This window comes from Taudactylus pleione, unplaced genomic scaffold (assembly GCF_031769625.1).
Source record: "Taudactylus pleione unplaced genomic scaffold, aTauple2 ptg000332l, whole genome shotgun sequence".
NCBI classification, from domain to species: Eukaryota; Metazoa; Chordata; class Amphibia; order Anura; family Myobatrachidae; genus Taudactylus; species Taudactylus pleione.
The window spans coordinates 4003793-4029601 of record NW_028284733.1 but is presented as its reverse complement, the minus strand read 5'-3'; the positions used below and the strand labels follow the sequence as shown (position 1 = coordinate 4029601).

Genomic DNA, 25809 nt, shown 5'->3' with positions numbered 1-25809 from the left:
ATCGTAATTTGTTGATGGTTATCAGATATATTTTTTCAAAACAGTCTAATTTCTGCCTTTAGGCAGGCTGATTTTGATTTGATTACTGTATGAAGGGCGGACTTACATTTTTAGGAGTCTAAGGGCCATATTCAATTTGGAGCTAAAAGCCGTTATCGGCGATACTTTATAGCTGATGACGTCATTTTCACATTTTTCACTTAAACCCGTATTCAATTTCCCTGATTTTTCCCAATGCAGAAAGTCAGAGGTTCGAACCCAGTAATAAAGTATCACCAATGAATAGGTGGCAAGAACAAGTAAGAATTGGGGTTTTGGGGTGCATACTCCCAAAAACCACCCTGCACCCCTTGGACAGTCCCCCAAAATTATTCTGTGTCAAAAAATATTAAAAAAGGACCACAGGACACTACAAAAAAGGTACTTTCATTTTGGGGGCCAAAATAAAAAGTTGGGGGACAAACTTCTAAACTAGAGAACTAGACTCAGGGGGGGTCCCCAAGTATGCGGCAGGTGATTTTTTTGATTGCAGGTGGTTGCGGCAAGTGGATTTTTCAAAATTAAAAAAAATTCACATTAGCCACTTTAAAATATGCTAGTACCCATTTTCATGTACCCCAAATTTGATGGGACTACTTATTTTTCCCTCAAAAAGTTGCTAAATGCTATTCTTCACCACTTACCCAAAGACACTATACAGCACCTATTGAGACCGTTTAAAGACCCCACATACCTATAGCACGCCTATTCTGGGGTACCCATAGTGATCCCCCATGTCAGATCATCTTTTGGGAGGTGTCAGGTTGATTTCCCCAAAAATTACAGCACTTTTTGTCGATTTCCTTTCCGCCCGGTCCCGTTTTCACCAATTTCAAATTGAATAGGGGAATAGTGGGGACGAGCTCGATAACTTTTCAACGGCAAAACCTCAGATGACGGCGAAAATTCTGGCAATGGACTTTTCGCTCCAAATTGAATATGCCCTTAATTATACCCTTATTTTGAATAAGATATTAATAAAAGGTATATTTTAATTTGAATCAATTTTCTCATATGCTAATGTGATCACAGCTGCGATTTCACATGGAACACAACTGCGAAAATATGATAATGCTTGCCAAACCACAGCCAGCATAAAGACGCCCACTGCGGCCTTCTCATATACGTCCAATATCGCACTCCTGAATATACATTGGTATCATCAACACACATCAAGCGGTCAGGCCCGTCAAGAGCCGCGGCGGGCCCCGGTAAAAATGGGGGTGTGGCCTAATTGCAGGAGGCATGGCCACGCCCCCATAGGTAAAAAAAAAAAAATTTGCGGCACTGCGTGCTGGCCAGGGGCTGCAGTGAGCACCCTCAGCCTGGTGCAAAACCAGTGGGGGTGTGATCAGCTTGATCGCTACCCCCACAGGCATAGGAGACTGCTGTGGGTGCTTCACAGCAGCGTGTGCTGGGCTGCTGTGATGTAAGAGGGGGGGAGCGGTGCCGGGCCCCTCCAGCAAGCCTGGGCCCAGGTAATTTGTATTCGCTCCCCCCCCCCTCTCGGCACTCCTGCAAGTGACCAGCCGCAGCCTCTGCAAGTCTCCCCGCATGCAGAGAGGTCTCATGCTACGTATGCAATCACAGTGGCTAATTCATGCACGGCAATGAAACGGCTTTCAAACGAACAGACGCGTCTGCGTTTTTCTCTCCGCTCCCCCATCACCACCCCCAAAGACTTACAGCCTGTCACTCACTTTGCAATGGATTCCTCTGCATCCGTAATCGCAATGTGCAGCTTATACATATGCACATTGGCAAACAATCGCTCGATCTGCTTCTGTAATAGCCATTGTGTCCGCTACTGAATCGGGTCCCTATGTAACCAAATAAAATCTGTATAGAATCCATTATTAGTATGTCCTACTCATATAGGCTTTTCTAACAGAAATACAACAGGCGACATTACAGCAACATGAATCACAGAATCCTTCTTGTAGCTGTGCTGTTTTAATGAAGAATCAATTACAGAATTATATTTTTTATTTAGTATAGTAACCATATAATACAGCTATGTTATGCAAAATTCTTCCAATGTGATGACATTTAACTCAAAGTGCAATAAGTAAAAATTAGTTTATACTGTAACTAATCCAGAGGAAAAGAGGTTATCAGAGGACAGAGGGCCTGATTCAGACCCGGTTGCGAGCACTGAGCACTCGTAAACGGGTCGATGGTGGCCCACAGGGCATGCGCACGATGGAGCCGGCTCCGTCGTGCGTATGCGCGAGACCCGGGTAGCAATGGGCACTCTGTCGCTCCGGGTCTCGCACCAAAGGGGGCGAGCTGTCGATGTTGAGTGACAGCTCGCCCCTTTTGGAGGGCGGGCCGGGGGGAGGCTGCCCAAATGGAGGCGTTCCCATGAGAACGCCAACCGTTTGGGGGCGGCCCCACTGACATCACCAGTGATGTCAGTGGGAGAGCTTCCGGCTCAATTTGAGCCAGAAGCTCTCTGGGGCTTGCGGCCATGAGACCCTACCACAAGGGTCTCGTCACAAGCCCGATGGTCGCGATGGTCTTGATCATCGCGACCATCATTATGGCCACTCGCTATAGCTGTGGGTCGTCACCCACAGCTATGCGAGCGGCCAGGAGGCCGCTCCAAAAATAGACCATCGCGACCATCATCATGGTCGCTCGCTATAGCTGTGGGTCGTCACCTACAGCTATGCGAGCGGCCAGGAGGCCGCTCCAAAAATAGACCATCGCAACCATCATCATGGTCGCTCGCTATAGCTGTGGGTGGTCACCTACAGCTATGCGAGCGGCCAGGAGGCCGCTCCAAAAATAAAAATAAAATGCCCTGATTCAGAGCGAGCACTCTTTCAGAGCGTCCGGCTCTGAATCAGGCCCAGAGGGCACTGTAGGTATAAGGAGAAGTAGGTTTGCTTAGCAAATGAAAGTGCAGTATTGTACAGAGACTACATGAATTTATGGCAAAGGAAATCAGCCTTGTAGTAACTATTCCTCCAGCAGGATGTACCCCTGACCTTCTGCTGTCCTATAGTAATAAAACATATTGCTGTATCCTCTCTCCTTATCTGTTATCTTGATGTCGCTCTTCACTGCTCTGCTGTGATCTCCTTCTGTCCCTTTTGTGTCAAAATTTAGAATTTTTTTTAGTTTCCTCTGTAATTCAGCCTCGGTTCCTTCTAATCCTACTCTCCTCACTCACCACTTGTTCCCTTCTGTACCGCTTTTATCTAATGTACTACTCTATGTTCCTTGCAATCCATTTCAGGCTTTATCGTTGTCAGATCCCCTTTTGTTCTGATCTCAACTCGCCTGTACTCACTCTAAGCAAAATATTCCTTAAAATAGTTTCTGAGCAGCATCTCTCTCTCCCCCCTTCACTCTTCCTTCCCCTCATGAAGTTTTAATCATGAGTTATTTACTTGACTATTATGATGCAATACACTGAAACATTGCCCTATTTAGCAATCTATTTTGATAAGATTGTGTGGCCCCTCAGGGTGCTATAATATGTGATAAATAATGCTACACTGCTTTGGGAGAATATTTAGGATCACGGATGTTTTGTAGACATGTATAAAGTCAGGAACTTACAGGAATTGTTTTTCTCTTTTGTTGGGTGAATGGAAAACAGTCATCCTGCAGCACATTGTGGTTTGTCCTCAGGTGCGATGCTAGGAGAGTGCAAGAAGAGCTATTGCCCAGGGCAATGCGACCTGAGGGTGCATCCGCATTCACCCTAAAGGTGCATCTAATCTGACGGCACCTGTCCGCTCTTGCCCGCCGCAGTGACGCCATTGCAGACAGTAATGCAGCGGAGCTGCCATGATGTTGAGTTGCTCCCTGTCACCATCTCCCAGAATACCGGTACACACTGTTGGGAGTGATGACGTCACACCGCATGATGTCGTTGCCGTCATGTATATGGCATTATGGGACTAGGAGCAGCCACAGGGGAGAGAGGAGTGGGTAAACGGATGAGCAGCCTGCAGACTGAGCCTGCCTGCCTGTCTCTGAGCAGGCTGTGTGAGGGGGGCATTACAGTGTGGCATAATGTGTAAGGGGCAGGCCCGTGACAAGGGGGTACAAAGTGGACACTTATACCGAGCCCCGAGACTCTGAGAGGTCCAGTTCATGTGTCCCCCGTCGCTTGCTTCTGCCGGTGACCCGCTGCTGTAAGCAGGCACACACAGAAAGAAGTTGGGCTAGTAGCTCGTGGCAGAGATGATAAACTGGGGTCGATGGGCAGCACAGCGCGCATGACATCATGATGTCACGCTGCTGGAAGAGCGAGGAGCTGGGGCTGGGCTTCAGCTGTCCGCTCAGGAAGAGAGCAGAACAGCATTACAGCACAGCAGGGCAGGTGCCCGACAGCCGCAGCAGATAAGTGTTGGCTTGGCTGGGTGGGCTAGAGAAACACGAGTGGGTGGTGGAGGCATGCAGATGAAGGGAGGAGATGGAGCTGAGAGAATCAGACACACCGGACTGGGGATGATTAAAATGAGAGGCAGAGGGGTTGGGGGTTGAATATGATGTGAAACATAATGGGATTGGGGGTGATTAATCAGAGAGATGGGCTGGAGGATGATTAAACTGAGAGACAGGGGCTGGGGATGATTAATATGAGAGACAGGGGCTGAGGAATGATTAATCTGAGAGATAGGGGCTGGGGAGGATTAAACTGAGAGACAGGGGTTGGGGGATGATTAATCTGAGAGATAGGGGCTGGGGGATGATTAAACTGAGAGACAGGGACTGGGGGAGGATTAATCTGAGAGATAGGGACTGGGGGATGATTAAACTAAGAGATAGGGGCTGGGGATGATTAATCCAAGAGACAGGCTGGGGGATGATTAATCTGAGAGACAGGGGCTGGGGATGATTAATCTGAGAGACAGGGGCTGGGGATGATTAATCTGAGAGATAGGGGCTGGGGATGATTAATCCAAGAGACAGGCTGGGGGATGATTAATCTGAGAGACAGGGGCTGGGGATGATAAAACTGAGAGACAGGGGTTGGGGATGATTAATCTGAGAAAAAGGGGCTGGGGATGATTAATCTGAGAGATAGGGGCTGGGGGATGATTAATCTGAGAGATAGGGGCTGGGGATGATTAATCCAAGAGACAGGTGCTGGGGGATGATTAATCTGAGAGATAGGTGCTGGGGGATGATTAATCTGAGAGACAGGTGCTGGGGGATGATTAATCTGAGAGATAGGGGCTGGGGGATGATTAATCTGAGAGACAGGTGCTGGGGGATGATTAATCTGAGAGATAGGGGCTGGGGATGATTAATCTGAGAGACAGGTGCTGGGGGATGATTAATCTGAGAGATAGGGGCTGGGGATGATTAATCTGAGAGACAGGTGCTGGGGGATGATTAATCTGAGAGATAGGGGCTGGGGATGATTAATCTGAGAGACAGGTGCTGGGGGATGATTAATCTGAGAGACAGGTGCTGGGGTATGATTAATCTGAGAAACAGGGGCTGGGGATGATTAATCTGAGAGATAGGGGCTGGAGAATGATTAAACTGGCAGACAGGGGAGGGTGGCTGATTCATCTGAGACAGGCACTGGGGGATGATTAAACTGAGAGATGGAGGTGTGGGGAATGATTAAGATGAGAGACGTAGAGGGGCTGGGGGATGGTTAATCTGAGAGATAGAGGGTAGATGAGTGTATGGCTGGAGATGGAGAGATACAAGGATGAGGCTGTAGACAGGGATCATGCTGCAGCGATACCAGATAGGATGAGGCTGGTGCAACACAGGCGAGGTTAAGGCTAAGAGACACTGGGGATGAGCCAATGGCTGACCGGCATATACAAACTAGGAGGGGATAGGGGGCCCCCAAAAAATTAGTGTGCCGGGCAACATGATTTCTATTGCTGACCCTGGTAAAGGGCATTGCTGAGTGTGGCATAATGTTATAAAGGACATTACTATTTGTGGCATAATATGGTATAAAGGGCATTACAGTGTGGCATAATGTGTATAAGGAATACTACTGTTTTGCATAAGGTGAATGGGCTCTGTGTAGGATAACATACAAACTGTAGAGGTGCCATTTACACAAACTGTGCTGCTGTTCTCAATCCCTCCAAGTCTCCCAGAATGCCAGTGGTGACGTCGTCACACATGGCATTCTGGGAGCGGTCTTGATAGAGGATGGAGTAGCAGCACACTGCAGCAACTCATACACTTTTTGCTGAGCATGCTGCCTAGAGTGATTAACAGGGGGCGTGTCTTGAAACAACCATGCCCCCTTTAAAGACACTACCCGCATACAGAAGAATGCCCTCTTTGACTTATGCATTTTGAGGGGTTTTTTGGTGGGCGGTGGGCACCACAGGGAACTTTTGCCATAAACTCCACCATGTCTAGAACCTGGCCTGTTTGGCAAGTGGTTTTGTTATGGTCAATTACTATAGGGAGGGGCTGTTGTTTTACAGTGTACAATAGCAGGGATGTGTGTATTGAACAGTATAACCTTTAATGGAGATGAGGATAAAAAGGAATAAAGCAAAGATGTATTTTCACAACATTATGGGGTCAGTTCAATTAGGAAGGCTGAATGGGTGGTGCTACGCAACGGCACCCTGCATCACGTATTTTAGTTTGCAGCCTCAATTATGGGCATATAAAATTTCAGGATACCATACTGTACATGATTTGTGTGCTCTGCACTTTATCCATACGTTACGCAGGAACAAGTGATTTTGTGTCACATTGACCCTGCTGTGAACAGCCATAAAGTATATGATCTTAACCTAAAACTCACCATGTTCAACACCCTCCTTTGTATTTTCTCTAAGGATAGAACATCCTTACCTCTCCCTGCATCTCCCCTCTCTGGGCACACTGCCGCCCTATTGAGTCACTCACCTCCTCTAAAAACTAATGAGCTTTCTATTCATCATACATTGACTATTACAGCCTCATTGTGTCACTATAAAAAACTTTTACACACCTACGACTATATCTACTTCTCTATCCTTCTGCTTTTATTATCTGGTGACATATCATCAAATCCAGGCCCCACACACATACAGCGGATTTACTATGGAATAAATATCCTGCAAACCCCACATGTCCCCCATCACCCTCCAAATCACTAAATGTGCCTTATAGAATCCACACTTGATCACTACTTATCATTAATTTACATGTGAACATCTCTTTACAATAACTACTTTCATCAATTCCTACATTCACCTGAGACTGCTGGTTCACACGTTAACCAAACTCTTTAAATAGCCCTTGATGAAGTGGCTTCAGCTACCCATCAAACTTCACGTAAACTGAAATAACAGCCGTGGCTTTCCCCAGACACCTACCAAAACTGCCTCGTAAAGTAGAATGTCAGTGGTGTAAATCTTAAACCACATGACCTCCTCACGTACTGTAAAATAGGAATCCACCCATCTGTCATCCTAACCCTCTTTCCCATGCTCCCTGTCTACCCCATCTGTGTCACCCCTGTCTGTCTGTCTGCCCCTCCCCTTTAGAATGTACGCTCTCACGAGCAGGGCACTCTTTCCTCTTGTACTTATCCTTTCAATACTTATATTATCTACTCTATACTCAAAAGCGCCTAACCCGTGCCTTTTGCCATCCTGCTACTGTTGCAGCAATGTTTATATACCATATACTTATCTTGCATTATCTTGTACTGTATGTCACTGTTTTCTTGTTCTGCTCAACTGTTTATGTACTGTGTTTATGTACTATGTAAGGCTCTGCGGAACCCTTGTGGCGTCATATAAATAAAGGATAATAATAATAAACTTTGGCATGGATGATGTATGTCCTAATATGGACACTGCAGTCTGAGATATTAATGTATTTGTAGACTGATGGATTTATAGCGAGTGCAGTAAGTAATGACACTACTGATATTTTTGTGATGTTATTTATGCAGTTTTCCTATTTGGATTTGCCTCGGTTTGTAAATGCTGATATTAGGTAGCTCATGCTGAAATTGGTTCATTTTGTATTTTGCTATATGAATATTAAGTCTTCAATACATCAAAAAATTCACAATAAAAACTAATCAATACAAATGAACATATTAAAAAAAAAAGCTGCAATAGTCAATTAAATCTTTTAAATTATCCTTTCAGGGTTATTGTAATTTTGGAACTAGTGCCAGAATGGCAGTAGGGGATGGGCAGAGTCACTGCACAAGTTTTAACAATGAGAGAGCAACAGTAATACAAAAGAGAAGAATGCTGTGTAGCCCAACACTTCCACTGGTGCATGAAAATGTATTTTGATTTTTCAGTTCCCCAAGTTGAAGATGCTGTGTGTCAATGTTACACAAACTTTCAGAGGCGCATCCACGAATAGCATAAGTGCCTTTTGGGGGTTCTGCATAAAAAGAAAAAATAATAAAATATAAATATATTGATCAATACATAATTCATGTTACGTTTCAAAAAATAAATATGTATTTTGTACTATCCAAACTGTTAAAGTTTTTCTGAATGAGGTCACAAATTATTATAATTGTTACTTATTTAGGCGCCAGCATTTTTAGTTGGACCCACCACTCTAGGGGTGCGGGGAAGAGCCCCGGGCTTCAGTCTAATCCTGGGGTGCTCGGGAAAGGGGGGACCACTTTATTGGGGGTCCCCACCTCCCCTGAGATCCTCAGCTTGAGCTGACTGACTTGTGGTGTTAATGCTTTGGTCGAGGAGACCCGGTGACAGGGTCCCCTGGCTGTGGCATTACACCCCGGGCAGTTTTAAAATAAGGGGACCCCTGCACAATTTTTCCTCTTAATTTTAAAACCAGGACTGGTCTGCAGCCCAGTGCTGGTGTGTAAAATACAGGGGAACCCTACACCTTTTTTCCCCATATTTTTACAAACCAGGACTGGCTGAGCAGCCCGGGGCTGGTTATAGTTTTGGGGGGGGACCCTACGTAATTTTTTTGTTAATATTAAACATTGACATACTTATTACATGTAAAAACATGTACAAATCACACTGATCTGTGTATGTTTCTGGCCAACTCGCAGCTCAGGAGGTGTACTATTTGAAACTTCTATTTACTGCCCCGATTTAGCACCAAATTCGGCCAAATTGAACAATACGAATAATGGTAAATTCCCATGTTATGCTGAAGACTATGAAAAGTACTTCTGAGTTGAGTAGATGATGTATTTATTTCTATAGGCAAAATTGGCCAAATTTGCAGAATAAATACGGGCAAATTCGCCACCCAAAAACGATAAATACATCCGATTTGATCGATAGTAAATACCGGTGTTGGTGAAAAACGATATTTACGCCCGAGATTGCAATCTCGGACCAACACGATTCTTAGTAAATTAACCCCAGAGAGAGATAGAAATATAAAGAGAGAACAGGCGGTGATAGATTATTACTTAAGCGAGCCCTAGGTAAATATTATGGGCCTGATTCAGAGACAGACTCTCTTTCAGAGCACTCGCTCTGAATCAGGGCGTCCTCTTTTTTTTAAAGTTGGCCTCCTGGCCGCTCGTTAAGCTGTGGGTGACCACCCACAGCTTTTGCGAGCGGCCAGGTTGATGGTAGGGTCTCATCCATCGCAAGCCCCAGTGAGCTTCTGGCTCTAATAGAGCAACCCCCCCGCCCGCCTCCAAAATGGGGCGAGCTGTCAATCATAATCGACAGCCGCCCCGTTTTGGTGCGAGACCCGTAGCGACGGAGTGCCCGTCGCTGGCCAGGTCTCACGCATGTGCACGCCAGAGCTGGCTCTGTCGTGCGCATGTGCAGTGGGGGACCATCAACCCGCTTGCGAGTGCTGTGCGCTCGCGATCAGGTCAGAATCAGGCCCTATGTTCTTGGGCCTCTAAAATTTTACATAAATTAACTGATTTCCAATAACTATTTGTGTTTGGGGATGCCCTTCCCAAATTTGGGAGACTAATTATTTATTTGTTCAACCCAGCACCAGAAAAAAAAAAACAGTGATTGATTGGGGTTTATGTTGGCATGCCAGAGTCTCCGGACTGAAGCACACAAATGCCAAAGACTATTTAAGAATAAAACCTGAAAGAAGTGTTGTCTCCTATGAATCCCAGGAGGCCAAGCCCCATTGCAAAACTCTGAGAGCTCCAACTGTTGGCAGTTTAAATCTTTTAGTTTCTGTTTGGCAATCTCAGAGGTGGTGGCCCAGAGCCGGCCCTAGGCATTGGCAAACTAGGCAATTGCCTATGGCATTTGAAATGCCTAGGGGCATAGCCTTGGACTGGCTCAGCTTGACAGCTGGCAGCAGCGGGACCAGGACGGGCGGATTGTACCTCTGTTCTGGCTGTCCTACAGCAATCCGAGCTCCCAGCTCAGCTCTGATCGGGTGGCAGCTCATACAACCAGCAGCAGTGGGAGCGAACAGAAGAGACAGTGGGGGTAGCAGGCAGGGACAAAAATGGCCACTGGAGGAGGGTTGCTGCTCATTCCTAGCGGCAGCAGCTCCTCCTCCTATGGGCCTTTGCAGAGTCCAGCAGGCTGAGCCTGTCTGCAGGGAGACACACAGTGTCAAACTGTGTATAGAGTTAGGAGCGCAAGCATGGCAGCTTCAATAGAGTCCAGGCAGGCTGAGGTGACGAGGTCACAATTTTTTTGGCCAGGTGAGTGCTGTGCAGGGGGTGCAGGGAGGTTGGGGTGTAATAATATGTGGTATAATATGTAAGGGGCATTACTGTGTGACATTAGGCATTATGTGCATAAGGGGTGCTACTAATGTGTGGCACTATGTGCACAAGGTGCACTACTGTGTAATATAACATGTAAAAAGGGCACTACTGTGTAGTTTATTGTGAATAATGAACACTAGTGAAGTAACACGAACAATGGGCACTACTGTGAGGCGTAACGTGTATAAGGTAAAGAGGCACTACTATGTGGCATAACGTGAATAAAGGACACTACATGTCATGTAATGTGAATAAAGGACACAACTGTGTCACGTAACATGAATAAGGGACATTATACAGTGATGTAATGTTGCGTTACTGTGTGGGGTACTTTGAATTGGGGGTACTATTGTGAGGTCATGCCCCTTAGATGCGCACCCCTTCAGCAAGTGCTTTACCTGTTTAAACTACGGGGTTGGGGGCGCCATGCTCTTGCTGGCACAGGGCACCAAAATGTCTAATTACAGCTCTGTGGATGAGGATTGATATGGGTGAGGGGTGATGGATGTTGCTAGCTGCTGGGTCAGAGGTGGACTAGCGGCAGTGCTAGGGAGCACCAGCCAACATCTTGCCTAGGGCATCAAATTGGTAAGGGCCAGTGCTGGGTGGTGCTAGACTCCAGCGACAAAGCTCTTGAAGAAAGCCAGTGCAAGAGACCTAATGAGTAGATCTTCCAACCCAAACTAAACAGCTCCAGTGCTGAAAGGGTCCAAACACCCTGACATCTGGCTAAACACTTACAGTGGAGAAGACACTCCACCCCCATGGCAAAATATCTCATACATCTGATCATCAGTTCCCCAGGCTACCTTTCTCCGTCTGTATATATTGGAAAAATAGAGTTCAGAGGCCATGATTCAGAACTGGACGCTCTGACAGAGCGCTCGCTCTGAATCAGGGCCGTCCCTCCTCCTTTTTGGAGCGGCCTCCTGGCCGCTCGCATAGCTGTGGGTGACCACCCACAGCTATATCGAGTGGCCAAAATGATGGTCGCGATGGTTAAGACCATCGCAACCATCGGGCTTGTGACATTTCTGACCCAAATCTAAATCTCTCTGTACATTTTATTTCTGTCTAACCTTCAATGCAACAAGCTTTGGCCGAGTGAGAGAACCGGAGTGAGGCAACAATTTTAACAAAGGGGTAACAGTCATGCCGATTATAGTAACTTAGGCCCTCATTCAGAGCCACTCGCTAGCGGCAGTACGCTCGTTGCGAGCGATGTTCGCACATCTGCGCATGCGTACGGATCGTTATACGCATGCGCGAACCAGTCAGTGAGGCCGAAATTCATGTGCTCGCAATATAGCGAATGCCTGCTATTTTGAGTGACAGAATGAGGCATATGTGGGTGGTAACAGGGGAAGGTGCTTGAAAACGGGGAGTGGAGATCAGAACGCAGGCGTGCTTAAAGGTCAAAACGGGCGTTTTATGGGTGTGCATAATTAATACAGCAGCGTCATTGACCACGTCACTGGGTTATTTTATAGCCAGAACTGCTCGCAAGATTGTGGTAGCAAAAACCAACCACAAGAATAGCAAGCAGTTCATACGCTGGTCGATGTACTCGATTAATCTAATAAATAGCGGACATGACGTATGGTGCGAGCGGCCAGGGGGCGTTTTTAACAAATAAACGAGCGTATGTTTTGCTCGCTCGTTCAGACTTAGAGGTGTGAACAGACTGCAATTTGCGAACGGATCGTTTGAATAGCCACCCCTTGTTTTTGAACGAACGACCGCAAATAGCGAACGGCTCTGAATCAGGCCCTTAGTACGATCACAACCTCATTGGCTGCTCGCACCAAATGGGGGGGGGGGCGATGGGCAACAAGAAGTGCAAGGGAGTATGGGTTCTGTGACCACATTTGTTGACAGTCATCAGAGAAGAGACTGGACAAGGATACACCAGTGGACGTTGCTGAACTGGTTTTGTGGCAATGAATTATGTAATAGGTTAAAGGGTGAAGACCCTGGAAAAACACCAAACTTTGCCAAAAATTCACTGAACTTACAGATTGTAACGTGACATGTAATGTGTGACATTCAGAGTTTGAGTTGATGAGGCAAGAGGGCTGAATCTCCAATTAGTGGGTTTGCTTCACTTACAGTCAGGTGCATAAATATTGGGACATTGACAGAATTTTCATATTTTGGCCTCTGTTCACCACCACAATGGCTTTGAAATGAAACAAACAAGATGTGTTTTAACTGCAGACTTTCAGATTTAATTTGAGGGTAATTACATCCAAATCAGGTGAACGGTGTAGGAATTACAACGGTTTCGATATGTGCCTCCCACTTTTTAGGGGCCAAAAGTAATGGGACAAACTAAACAATCCTAAATCTAACTTTCACTTTTAAATACTTTGTTGCAAATCCTTGGCAGGCAAATACAGCCTGAAGTCTGGAACGCATAGACATCACCAGATGCTGGGTTTCATCCCTGGTGATGCTCTGCCAGGCCTCTACTGCAAATGTCTTCAGTTCCTGCTTTTTCTTGGGGCATTATCCCTTCAGTTTTGTCTTCATCAAGTGAAATGCATGCTCATTCAGATTCAGGTCAGGGGATTGACTTGGCCATTGCATAACATTCCACTTTTTAGCCTTAAAAACTCTTTGGTTGCTTTTGCAGTATGCTTCGGGTCATTGTCCATCTGCACTGTGAAGCGCCGTCCAATGAGTTCTGAAGCATTTGACTGAATATGAGCATATAATATTGCCCGAAACACTTCAGAATTCATTCTGCTGCTTTGTCAGCAGTCACATCATCAATAAATACAAGGGAACCAGTTCCATTGGCAGCCATACATGCCCACGCCATGACACTACCACCACCATGCTTCACTGATGAGGTGGTATGTTTTGGATCATGAGAGGATCCTTTCCTTCTCCATACTCTTCCCCTCTGGTACAAGTTGATCTTTGTCTCATCTGTCCATAGGATGATGTTCCAGAACTGTAATGGCTTTTTTAGATGTTGTTTGGCAAACTCTAATCTGGTCTTCCTGTTTTTGAGGCTCACCAATGGTTTACATCTTGTGGTGAACCCTCTATATTCACTCTTGTGAAGTCTTCTCTTGATTGTTGCCTTTGACACATTTACACCTACCTCGTGGAGAGTGTTCTTGATTTGGCCAACTGTTGTGAAGGGGTTTTCCTTCACCAGGGAAATAATTTTTCTGTCATCCACCACAGTTGTTTTCTGTGGTCTTCCGGGTCTTTTGGTGCTGCTGAGCTCTCCGGTGCGTTCTTTCTTTTTAAGAATGTTCCAAACAGTTGATTTGGCCACACCTAATGTTTTTGCTATCTCTCTGATGGGTTTGTTTTCATTTTTCAGCCTAATGATGGATTGCTTCACTGATAGTGACAGCTCTTTGGATCTCATATTGAGAGTCGACAGCAACTGATTCCAAATGCAAATGTCACACCTAGAATCAACTCCAGACCTTTTACCTGCTTAATTGATAATGAAATAACGAGGGAATAGCCCACACCTGTCCATGAAATAGCTTTTGGGTTGATAGTCCCATTACTTTTGGCCCCTTAAAAAGTGGGAGGCACATATAGAAACTGTAGTAATTCCTACACTGTTCACCTGATTTGGATGTAATTACCCTCAAATTAAATCTGAAAGTCTGCAGTTAAAGCACATCTTGTTTGTTTCATTTCAAAGCCATTGTGGTGGTGAACAGAGGCCAAAATATGAAAATTCTGTCAATGTCCCAATATTTATGCACCTGACAGTATGTAGATTACAGAGTTAATATTGTGCTACTAATATGGAAAATGAATAAGCGTTGTTACAATTACCAGATAGTTCGGAAGCTTGGAGAAGACACATCATTTCATTTCCAGTACAACGCATGGTTTCCTCCGAGTAACAGTAAAGAGAAGTATTACTCATACATGTTGGGCAGGTCACTCCATTTGGTTGAATGTTATCAGGAGGTACTGTCAATCAGAAAAATAAAAGTTATACATCACCAACTGGTGACAAAATTTGGAACTAATCTATTTTTTTTTTTGTTTAATAAAAGAAAACTCCCCTGAAGCACCTGTTGTCCAAAATTCTTCTTCATTAAGATCCTTAGAATTCACTCCACAGTGCTCTAAGACAGGATACTTTTAATTTAACAGCCCTTTCTATTAAAATTTTAGGGATCTGAGCTTTTGGTAACTGATGTTGCCTAATGCAGCTTTCTGCCAACAGGAACTGAAAAAAGAAACAAGCACTAACCATTTCACATATATCATTTCATTTGAAAATGTTCCATAATACAATGTACAACAGAAAGGGCCGAATTCAGAGGAGGACCCAGTGTTAATGTCAGAGGCATGCGACCAATTTGTTACAGCCAGGAGGCGCAAGAACTAATTTGGACGCAGAGAGAAACAATTTCAGAGGGAGCTCCTGAGTGGTGACAGGGGCGTGGCTAGCCAGATGTGGGTGTGTTTTGGGTGACTCATGGTCAGTAACTGCGTCCTTTTCCACAGTTCCACTGATTTCAGCGGTCCCGTTCAGACGGACATTCTGCTCCTCCATAAACCTTTTGTAATGTTTGATGGTGCGACCGTTGGTGCATTTTATTATGCAAAGAGACGGATAAGCACCTCTGAATCAGGTTTAAAGGGTTAAAGTAAAACTCAAACTTCAAAGGTTAATCATTTGCTATAATAAAAAGGTCATATGGATAATTTTTATTACGGACAACATCTTTCACGGTTATTAAGATAATTAATTTCTGGCAGGAAAATTAAAATAAAAATACTTACGTATCGGTGTAGGTGGCGTACAGTGATCTGTGTGACAACAAGAGGTGGCCATCTTCATTTTGTCAAAGGGAATACTAAAACTCCCTGAAATACTGCAGTATTCCAAAGGTGCACATGTCATGAGAAATACTTCACTCACTGGTGATCCATCTATAAAAAGTACATCATTAAAGATGAGGATCTATTATAAAATAAGCAAAGAGTTTTAGTCAGATTTAAACCAGTAACCAGCAGTGGCACCAGATCCTTATTGAATGTTTTTAGTCCAGCATCTATCTGTAAGTCTCTCACTTACTGAAAGCAGAATGTATGACCCTACCGGAGTACAGGAGCTCAGCGCGTTTGCTCCTTTGTGACATAAAGCATCAACTTTTGCATGGGGACAAAAGTTCACGTCTCTGGGAGTACAGTACAAAAACTTTCACTGTTTGATGGGAAGATCTTGATGAATTCAAAGAGCATGTAGCTAAGTGTGGATTAGATGTATGATTGTAATTAAGATTTGTGTTAAAGTTGAACCCCATTATTTGATGAGCAGTTTGTGTGAGAAATTACCCAAAGCAACTAGTCATCTTCTACCTGTCATTTACTGTATCTTCATTCTTTTTTTTCCATCACTTTTTTTATCTTTATGGGTCCTATTTATTAATCCATTCTGCCCTTAAAATATGCGGAAATGGCTGTTTCCGCATGTTTAAGGGAAAAATTAAACGGAGCCGTAACTAGCTGTCCAGCCGCCCAGTGCAGGCCACACCCCCTCCATGTGACATCCTCAGGATGCTCTGGATAGGTGTTAGGGCAGTGATGGGCACTCCTGAAGTGTCCTAAGGATGCTCCAGGTAGCACTGCTGCATAGATTATGGCTGCAGGGTGCCTTTCCAGGTGCAGGAGCTGTGCGTGAGCGGCAGTGCTGCTCACAGGACTCTACGTGGCCGCACCGCTTGCACACCACTATTTATGGCCCTGGAATTAAATATCCATCAGATTTGCCAAAAAAAAAGAACAGGAGATAATGTGTGAGGTTCTAGTTTGTTGTGGGCCCGGGTGGTAAAAGGAGCAGACACTGAAGCTGATTTAAAAATAAATGTGGAGTTTTTAATGAGTGGCAAAACAAAAAGTCCGGGTATAGCACTAAAGTGCACTCAGGGAACTGTAGTGAAGCAATGGGAAAATGTCCAGGTAGTGATAACAGAAAGTAGTCCAGTAATCCAGGTTTTGAGAGGCAGAAATGATTTGCAGGCTGAAGTGAAGTTGCAGTTAGAAGGCAAGTGGAGGCAGGGTGCAGGGTAACAGCTGACGCAGGTACTCAGGCAAGGGAGAGGCAATGGAGGAGGCAGGAGAATCCAGGGGGCTGGAACAGGCAGGGACAAGCAGGCTAGGCAATGATCCCAACAGACAGGTGAAAACACAGGAACTCTCTCTGAGCTCTCGCTGAGAAACACATTGCACTGGCAATGAAAAGAAGCTCTGCACTCCCTTAAATCCCCAGTGCCAGACTGTGACTGGCCAGAGAGAGCATGTGACACACCAGGATAGGACGACTAGGTCACATGACCGGAGGCAAGATGGCGGCACCCATGCCAGAGCGCAAGGGAAGCACCACCAGGCCTAACCAGACCAAAGTGACAGTATTCCCACACAGGACTACGCGCAGCCAATGCACCCCGCCAGATACCAGCGCCACCACCAGACGCCCCTCGCCATAGCATCCTCATAGGTAATACCTGCCGGCCGGCATGCCGAGAACCCCTGGTCGTGACATAATGGAGATATGTCCTGCTTTCTGTCCACTGGCTCCCGCAGCAGCTGTCCCTATAGTTTTCTATGAAGACAGTATTTATCAAGACACAGAAAGCGTCACTTTGCTGATCTTGCCTGTGTAATGCTCTGAGTGTTTGTACAGATACACCACTAGAACCAGGTTCAGGTGTATGTGTTTGGCTTTCTCACGGCTAAGCTTCCCGTCTTGGAGGTAGGACACACGGGTGACAGAGAGGCAAGCCTAATGCTGGTACACAATGGCAGATATCAATTGATCGGCCAATAAATCGGGTGCCCGTTGGCCAGTGTGTACCAGGGATATGTCTGTGAACAACGTCATTCACAGATATATTGCATCGGCTCTGCTGTTCAGTCAATGGAAAATATACCGTATCTGTCCATCAGCCAGTATATACAGGAATTCTGCCCACCCTAGACTAGCAGTAGAGGCCACGTGGAGGGGGGTGGGATACGCCCCCGGCCAATGGGACCGATGACCGAGGCAGATGATGGTCGTTCAGTGTATACGAACGACCATCATCTGCAGATATATTTGTGCAGTGTGTACCCAGCTTAATGTTCCATTATGATCAGACACACGACGGATACGTTGTTCTTCAAAAAAACACACCTTTTTATGTTGCAGTAATTGACAATATAACAGACAGTAAGAATTGTCTCAGAATAGAATTTGTGGAGAAAACTAATTCCCCAGGAGAAACAATTTTGTTGACAGTGTAGTTAAGGAGCGTAATTTACAGGCGGTTTTCGGGTCGATGTTCAGTCTCAGTGGTGTTGGTGGTGGGGTTACTTGGAATGTGGAGGTTTGGGATTTATCACAGCAGCTTAAAGGTCTGTCAGTGTTGGGGTCATAAGACTACCAAGCATATTGATGCCAATAGCTTTCACACAGGTGTAGTGATGTGTTAATCCCGCCTACTTTGGCATTGGTTCCGCCTACAGTTGATTTGGTGCCGCCCACGTGAAGCAACTTCTAGAACATTTTCCAGGGCCACTTTTAGTTCCCAATCCGCCCCTGCATACACAGACCTCCCCGGCACACAATAAGCTGAACTCTTTCTATACCTTCAGTCTGTGATCTACACAGCCAGCTCCAAGATTGTGCATGGCTCTTCTGATGGATAAATCCTGCTGCAGGTGCAGCTTCACCAGCGCCCTCCTACATCTAGAGCTGGTGAGTAATTTTGCATAATCATTGTGTATCACCAGTGCAGCCATTGGAGTCACACTGTACTTGGCAGTGACACTTAGATAACAGTGGTACAATGGGAATGGTACCCTTTTATCATGCCCCTTCCCCGTGAGGCCATGCCCAATTTTTTGGTCACTGGTCTTATGAAAAATAGGGGGAGGGGGGCAATGCTGTTATTTGCCCAGGGCACTAAAAAGTCTAGTTACAGCTCTGCTTATTGCCACAATTTGAGGCAATAAGGGTACTTATTTTTCAGGGGCAGACCGTGTGTATATGTCTCTATATACCTATCTAACAATCTTTCTTTGTCATTCTGTTCCAATGTACCCGATTTCTGTCATTCTGCATGCCCGGTCTCTGGGCCGAATTCAGCATGGATCGCTAATGTGATCGTGGCTGAGATTACACACGCAGGTCTGCTGCGAAAATATGCTAAAGACTGCAATCGCAATGTCATCGCAGGCCAACATAAAGATGCCTACTTCCTCTATCTCACATTGGTAATACCTTGCAATCCAGCGAAAACATCGGTAACATCAAGTAACATCGGAGCCTGACGCATAATTACAGAAGGTCTGACCTTACTCAGAAAACTGCTAACCTCCTCGCACGCAGTGAGTACACAAGCTGTGAAAGCAATCGCAGTGGCTAATTTATGCACGCCCATGCAACGATATTCAAACGGACTGACACGCCTGCGTTTCTCCGACCACTCCCATGTCACCACCCCCAAACACTGACATCCTATCACTCACTCTGCGATGGCTTTCAGTGGTCTGCATGATCACAGTGCGATCGCAGTTCACTGGTCGCGCACACTCACTGCAATGCGTACGCATGTGCAGTTCGTAACCTCTGCATACGCTCTTGCATTTGCGATCCATGCTGAATCAGGTCCTCTGTCGTTTTGTGCGTCCGGTCTCTGTCATTCTGCAGTGCCCAGAACTATTCATTTGAAGACCCATGATCCACCTGCAAGCAACCCGGAGGCAGCAGTTAATGATTAATTATATTTGCACCATCCAGAGGTGGAAGTAGAAATAATCGTTAACTGTATCCTTGTGGTTCCTCGGAGGCTGATTACAGGCAGTGACCTTAAGAAAGCTCACTGACAGGAAGTCTGGTTTACATTGGTGCACCAACATGTTTACAGTAATGGCAGCTTTGGGCACTGTGCGACTGCAGATACGAGGAGGATTTTGAAAATTACAATTTGCTCAGAGAATGAGGGAACCCCCAGTCTTCTATAAGCAGGAAGTGATGTGCAGAGCTACACCGAGCACAGAATCTATCAAAAGAAAGAAGGTGACATTGCACAAAGTGACCAATCCGGTTAAAGCTATCATTTTCTAGCTGTAAATGATCAATGAAAGCTAGGAGCTGATTGGTTGCTGTTGATTGATACATCTCCCTATAAATGAGTAAAGAGGCAGATACAATGGCATACCTATAATGGTTGCTGACTAGATGGTGCACACAGGCCCCTGGGTCCAGGGGGGCCCACACCACACACCCTGCACCCATATATAATTATACTTACTTCTCCGCAGTCTCCAGAGTGCTGCTCTGCAGCATCAGGCCGGTGATGCAGAACAGCAAAAATCACAGGGAAAATGGCAGCGGACATTTTCCCGGTCACTTGCACGTGCGCAGTAGAGATGTCCCAGGGAAAAAAGGCGTGAGTGCCATTTTCCCGGAGACCTGAGCATGCACAGTAAATTCTGGTACCAAGCCAGAATCTGCTGCACTGCCAGATAGGAGGGGGCCTGCACTGAGTGCCTGATTCAGACCCGGTCGCGAGCGCTGAGCGCTCGCAACCGGGTCGATGGTGGCCCAGAGCGCATGCGCACGACGGAGCCGGCTCCGTCGTGCGCATGCGTGAGATCCGGATAGCGACGGGCAATCCGTCGCTCCGGGTCTCGCACCAAAGGGGGCGTGCTGTCGATGTTGAGTGACAGCATGCCCCCTTTGGTGGGCGGGTCGGGGCGGTGGCTGCCCAGACGGAGGCGTTCCCATGGGAACGCCTACCGTTTGGGGGTGGCCCCACTGACATCACAAGTGGGAGAGCTTTCGGCTCAGTTTGAGCTGAAAGCTCTCTGGGGCTTGCGGCCATGAGACCCTACCACAAGGGTCTCGTCGCAAGCCCGATGGTCGCGATGGTCTTGACCATCACGACCATCATCCTGGCCGCTCACATTAGCACATTATGCCACTGCTTGTGATCTAATAGAGTATCCGTAGCAATGTTTCAATTATCATGTTGAGCATACCTCTATATAGCACAATATAGGATGATGCACAGGTGTTATCCGCAGGACAGAGAATACTGGTTCCTTGGCAGTATTGGTCAGTCATATTAGCACACTGGTTGCAATAAAGTGCATAACCTATGGGAAGAAACAGAACATCTGTTAGTAAATATTACTAAAACATTACATCACATTTTACAACACTTGGGCTGATTCAGCATTGCGCGTATGTTTAATGCTGAACCCGGGTTCCCGATTATCGGGAATCTGTGCATGCGCAGGACCTGTTCTGTGAATGTGCTGTGATAACACGCAGCCCCTTCTATGCCTCTGCCTGATTGAAAGGCTGAGACTTTAAGGGGCAGGGATGGCCTGCATTCCCGGAAACGGGGGCATGTCCGCCCCATTTTCCGGGAGTGGCAAGGCCAGGGATTGCATCCACGGATGCAGTTTCCTGGTCTCACAAGCCGGGCAGCCTTAGTAACTTGAGGCTTACTAAGCTGGCCGGAGGCCCGGCACCATCCACCATCGTGACCGATGTCTAATATGAACTTGCAGTGATGAAATTACTGATCACCTGACCTCAACTTTGAGTGAGACACATCACAGGGAGTAACACAGCGATATGAGAAGATAAATGCCAGGTCTGTTATGTGCTGTAGCAATGAGGACAGAACAACCTCTTACCTTTTAATCCTTTTGGCAGAAAAGTCGAAAAAAAATAGAATTTATGGGTGGGATTTGGACAGATAAGGGAAAAGCTTCTTTTTTTGCTAATCTGGCATAATTTAATGTTGGAGATTTGCAACCTATAGAAAATGACATTATCCAAATGGTCACAATAATAAATCTTATCTTTTGCTCCTCCTCCTTCCATCTAATCTCCTTTCCTCCGCTGCTGCTTCTTACATTTTCTTTAGCTCTACTCTGATCCTCCCCTTCCCATAGCCAAGACCCCTCCTCACTTCTGCACATAGGAGCTCATTCAGAACCACTCGCTAGATGCGTACGCTCGCACCCAGCATATGCAAATCCGGCACGCACTCAGCAAGGCAGGCAATCGCATGGCGAGGCATAAGCACGCCCACTATGTCTTGCCGTGCTATCGCTTTGTGTATGTAGATGCCCACCAGCCTGTCTTAAGACTCCCCCTTGCGCATGTCATCTCCAGGAAGTGTATGGTACATCGGGTACCATCAGAAGCGAATGCAGCGCTTGAGGTTGACTATACCTTACGCTTTGGGGCTCACAACAAGACGGGGGCAGATGTTGATGTTGATTGACAGCTCGCCCCGTTTTGTGGGCGGGTGGGGGGTGGCCGGACAAACACAGGCGTTCCCTTAGGAACGCTTGGCGTTTGTAGGAGGGGTTACTGACATCACTAATGGTGTCAGTAGTGGATTTCCTCCTTTATTATTAGAATCAAGTCCACTCTGGCTTGTGGCAGCTAGACCCTACCCCAGGGTCTCGTCGCAAGCCCGATGGTTGTGATAATTGCGACTGTCTCCAGCCCGCTCGCACAAGCCGTGGGTGGTCATCACCCACAGCTTTGCGAGCGGCCGGAGATCAAAAAAAAAAAAAACGCTCACATTCAGAGCAAGCGGCCGCCAGCAGCGACCGACTCTGAATGAGCTCCTGAGGCCCTGATTCAGAGCCGGTCGCTGCTGGCGGCCGCTCGCAGGGCGCGTGGGCGTGGTTTTTTTTTTGGTCTCCGGACGCTCGTAAAGCTGCATGTGACCACCCACAGTTTGTGCGAGCGGGCTGGAGACAGTCGCAATTATTGCAACCATCGGGCTTGTGACGAGACCCCGGGGTAGGGTCTAGCTGCCGGAAGCCCGAGTGGACTTCTTGCTCTAATAGAGCAGGAAATCCACTACTGACATCATTAGTGATGTCAGTAACCCCTCCTACAAACGCCAGGTGTTCCTAAGGGAACGCCTGCATTTGTCTGGCCACCCCCCCCACCCGCCCACAAAACGGGGCGAGCTGTCAATCAACATCGACAGCCACCCCGTCTTGTTGCAAGCCCCGTAGCGACTGACCTTCAGTCACTCAGCGGGGCTTGCGCATGCGGACGCCGGACGCGGTGCATGTGCAATGCGTAAACAGCAGGCCGCTTGCAAACGCTGTGCGCTCACGAGCGGCTCTGAATGAGCTCCTGAGTGCACTCTCCTAACATTGTGAACATGGCAAAATAGTGTCCTGGCTCTGTCTGGCACGACGACACAAAACAAAAAGCTACACAGCTACTTTGAGTTGTTCGATGACCATAAGCTTGTCGTGCAGCAGAATGAAAGTCTTTTCCATGACAAGACATACAATATGTTGAATTGAGATAAATAGTGAAAACAGAGCCGTAACTAGAGGTATGCGAGCGGTGCCATTGTACAGAGCACAGGGATATAGCGGCGGCACCATTGCTGCCCCATGGCCGTTGTTTCTGGCTTGCAGGATGCCAGGATTTCTGTTGCAGTGCCCCCCAGAGTGTCCTTTTTGCGCACCAGGCAGGCACCCTGCAGACTGTACAGCTGTTTGGAGCCTCCTCAGGACACTTGGGGCAGTGCAGCACTTTCAGTTGCTGTTCACTCCAGAACCTCTCTGCAACATTATGATGTCATGAACTGAGGGGATGGGGGTGGCAGAGGGCGCACTGCAGCTCTGTTACACCGCTGGGTGAAGGACAGGCATGATTGCCAAGTGGAGCAATTGACTGTTTCATTGTTGGAACAATTTGCTAACAACAGCACATATTTTATTTAGAATATCCTGTATTAGTGCTACACACTGTATTAATTATATGCAATGCTTAGTACATCTGGCCCACAAAGTCAGTCCCAACTCAGAATCAGCCTCTTAGGGGCATATTCAATTGAGCACGAGGTTTAGCGAAGAAAAAACCTTGCGCCCCTTTTTTGGATTACCGTGGGTATGCCTGCTCCCGATACCCTCGGTATCCAATAAAAAAAAACTGGTTGTGGGGTTTTCAGCATGAAAAAAAAAGAATAAAAATTCTACACTTACCTGCCCAAGGGTCTCCGGTGGTCTCCACGGCTTCCAGTGGCCTCCCCTTCATCTTCTCACTGGTGAGGTGGGCTGCTGGGAGTCCTGGGAACTGCCTGGAGGCTCCAGGGGCAGGTGGGAGGAGCAAGGGCTGCTAGGAGATGTAGTTCTCCCAGCGCCCATTATGGGGGGCACATAGACACTGGGGGGGGCACACACACCTGGGGTCCCACACGCACAACACTCATACACACACACACTCATACACACTTAGAAACACTAACAAACACTCACACACACTGACATACTCACCCTGCAGCAGAGGACCCGGCTTCCAACGCTGGATGCAGAAGACTGCACTGCAGGAGGTGAGTAACTAAAGACTAATTAAGCTAATTGGAAACTTCCAATTGCTTAATTAATCCTCAGGGAGGGGGTGCCGCCGAGGTCCCACAGCAAGTCCCACTGATTTTTCCTAAAATTAATGATTTTAGAAATAATCAGACTTGCTCTGGAGGTGTGAGAATAATAATCTCCCGATGCTCAAAAAGGAAATAATCTGCGCCTAATTGAATAGCAAAAATCCCGCACCTGCAGGAAAACCTCAAAGGTGCCGGAATTTTGATTTTCTCGCCCCCAATTGAATATGCGCCTTAATGTGATATTAAAGTCTTGGGGGCTTTTTACTATGTTTGCAAATAATATAATGTTATGATCAAGATATGACTAATACCTAAAGCTGGCCACACACTAGACCAACTTACATCCAACCAGCCAACTTGTTGATTGGTTGGAATGAAAATCTGGTAACGTATAGGAGTAAATGATGGTCAGCAATTTGCTCCTAAATGCCAGAAAACAGATGAAAATGGTCGTTTAGACAAGTTTGTTAAATGTTTGATCTAAACTATTTGTTCAAACAGCAGTTTTGGTCCAATTTCCAGCTTTTTGGAGCAAATTGCTGATTGTATTCCTTACCAGATTTTCATTCCAACCAATCAACTAGTTGGTTGGTTGGACAGATAATCTTTAGATGTGTGGCCAGCTTAATACTTTCATCATGATAGATCTATACAGATTTGCACTAGTAATTATGAGGACTGACAACTCTTTTATTTTGTGCTTTGTGAGTTGTTTGTTAGACTAATTTTCAGGGTGATCTTAGCAGGTTATGCTTCCGATGAAATACGAAACATCCCTGATGGCGTTACCAGATCTGTCACTCACTTTCCAGAATTGTTTTACTGCAAAGCAAACTCTTTATACAATAAATGATGGAAATAAAATCAAACTTACCAGTCTGTGATACAGCAGACAGGATACATAGAAACAAGAGGAGAGACTTTAGCCCCATTCTGGAAGTCAGCAGAATAACAAATGTGATTATGACGATGGTGCAGCCTCAAATCAAGATTGTGAAATTTCTCCAGAAATCCGGAGATTTGGGTGGAGTATAATGACTGGAGTCTTACTAAAGAATTACAAAGTTGTGCAAAAGCTATATATTTATTATAATTAACTGGAGAAAACGTTCTTATTCTGTAGTAGTACATTCAGAAAAGTTATATGTTTAGTTTTATTAGCAATGTATTTTATGTACAGTATAAGTGGTAACACGTGACTTCAGAGATACATATTGGGCGTACAGTAGCTACAGTAGATGGCTACAATAATCTGTGGGAATATGACACCAGTGGGTACACAGTGGGCCTGATTCAGACCCGCTCGCGAGCGCACAGCGCTTGCAAGCGGGTCAATGGTCCCTCACTGGGCATGCGCACGCCGGAGCCGCCGTGCGCATGCGCGAGACCTGGCCAGCGACGGGCGCTTCGTCACTACAGGTCTCGCACCAAAAAGGGGCGGCTGTCGATTGTGATTGACAGCTCGCCCCATTTTGGAGGCGGGCAGGGGGGTGACTGGCCAAACGGAGGCGTTCCCGAAGGAACACCTGCTGTTTGGGGGCGGCCTCAGTAGTGAGCTTCTGGCTCTATTAGAGCCGGAAGCTCACTGGGGCTTTCGATGGACGATACCCTACCACAAGGGTCTCATCGCAAGCCCGATGGTCACGACCATCACCTGGCCGCTCACAAAAGCTGTGGGTGGTCACCCAC

The 25809-nt window shown here is 46.5% G+C and overlaps 1 protein-coding gene across 1 annotated transcript; it reads right to left on the bottom strand.

The window, feature by feature from the left end:
* Window positions 1-7949: 7949 nt before the first annotated feature.
* On the bottom strand, window positions 7950-25073 carry LOC148509099 (phospholipase A2 inhibitor gamma subunit B-like). Its single transcript, XM_088443651.1, has 5 exons — window positions 24995-25073; window positions 20720-20836; window positions 15476-15625; window positions 14513-14653; window positions 7950-8388 (listed from the first exon to the last, which is right to left on the bottom strand). The coding sequence occupies exons 1-5, from the start codon at window positions 25050-25052 to the stop codon at window positions 8195-8197; spliced, it is 660 nt and encodes a 219-aa protein (XP_088299777.1). The 5' UTR covers window positions 25053-25073; the 3' UTR covers window positions 7950-8194.
* Between the last annotated feature and the right edge of the window lie 736 nt (window positions 25074-25809).

Coding starts and splice junctions, on each gene's coding strand:
- LOC148509099 (XM_088443651.1), bottom strand. CDS start 25,052: ATGGGGCTAAAGTCTCTCCTCTTGTTTCTATGTATCCTGTCTGCTGTA. Junction 15,626..20,719: donor CTATATTGTGCTATATAGAG/GTATGCTCAACA, acceptor TACTTTTTATAG/ATGGATCACCAGTGAGTGAA. Junction 14,654..15,475: donor TACGCCACCTACACCGATAC/GTAAGTATTTTT, acceptor TCTGATTGACAG/TACCTCCTGATAACATTCAA.